The 1154-nt window shown below is 38.9% G+C and overlaps 1 protein-coding gene across 1 annotated transcript in view; it reads right to left on the bottom strand.

Moving 5' to 3' along the window:
- The window catches only part of fez1 (fasciculation and elongation protein zeta 1 (zygin I)), a 16450-nt gene continuing 15296 nt past the window's right edge, over window positions 1–1154 (bottom strand). Inside the window, exon 10 of the mRNA XM_035665879.1 lies at window positions 1–1029. Within this exon, the coding sequence (XP_035521772.1) occupies window positions 1013–1029 (17 nt within the window). The 3' untranslated portion in view covers window positions 1–1012. The remainder of the gene's footprint in view (window positions 1030–1154) is intronic.

Here is a 1154-nt window from a genome sequence, read left to right as displayed (position 1 = left end):
GGTACAATGTTTATTAGAATTTGCGATTAGCGATGTAACATTCACCTACATGGCGCAAAGGAAGTCATAAATATGCTAATATGCACGCCTTTATGGAAATGAGCTCATCTCATCAGGGGATGTTTTATCCACGGAAAACTCAGTGATACACCTGAATCGGGTGGAATGCACAGAAGCCTGTCGCTATGATGACACAGTAAATAAAAGTAGAAAATCTGCAACAGAGTTTATATCAAATATTCAGATACAAATTAAAAGAGATTTCAGAAAAGTCAGAAGAGCACTGGATATTCAGATAGTGAAGTAAAAAGAAAAAGAAAGCTTTGTAATGCACTGCACTGCACCCGTAATAGTCGTGTGTTTCTTGTCATTCACATGGAGCTACAGTACTAAGTTGGCAGAAAAAGGTGCATGGCTTTTGTATTCAAATGAACAACTGTTTTCATCTGAAACAATACAGGGAAACAATCACTTGTGGATGCAATATGGCGTTTCATTTATTTTACAGTGTAGTCCTTATGAATCAATGACTAAAACTATCAGAACTCAGTGGTTAAGAGGTCAGTTTATAAATAAGAGTCAAAACTTGGCAACATTGAAATTCTGTTACAGGAAACAAAGAAAAGTTTAAAAAAAAAACTAAAAAAAAATGTAGAAGACATTAAGGAAAAGAAAGCAATGATAACGTTGTATCCCTGTACCAAAGTGGTGTTGTGGTATTTAGCATGTCATGCTCCATTAGTGAAGTCCCTTTAAAAGTGGGGTTGGCCGTCCCACTTGTTTAACTATTCTGATGGCGGCCATTTTGGGTCTGGCCTGAGCTTAATGTGCAGGATGGGAGAAGGTGAGCTCAGCGAAAGGCAGTAGTCATAGTTGAGGTGAGTACAATAATGTCGATGGTGAGGATCCATGGTTGATAATGGTAAAAGAGGGAGGTCATGCAGCTTGGGCCAGAGGTAAGGAGGGTTGGAAGAATTCTCCGTCACACAGCGGCCCCTAGCCTGGCGATGCTTTAGGTAGGACACAAGACTAGAGAGGAAAAACAGTGCATAATCATGTTAGTTTTATATGTGAGATTTAACACATGAATATAGCAGCTAACTAGGTATCTTTACCTAGAGAATATCTAGGTAAAGATACAGTGGAGTCATGGT

Source organism: Morone saxatilis, unplaced genomic scaffold (assembly GCF_004916995.1).
Source record: "Morone saxatilis isolate NCDOM2014 unplaced genomic scaffold, NCSU_SB_2.0 Contig20, whole genome shotgun sequence".
Lineage (NCBI taxonomy): Eukaryota > Metazoa > Chordata > Actinopteri > Moronidae > Morone > Morone saxatilis.
Note: the sequence above shows the minus strand (reverse complement) of the source record. Positions and strands in the feature narration are given on the sequence as shown.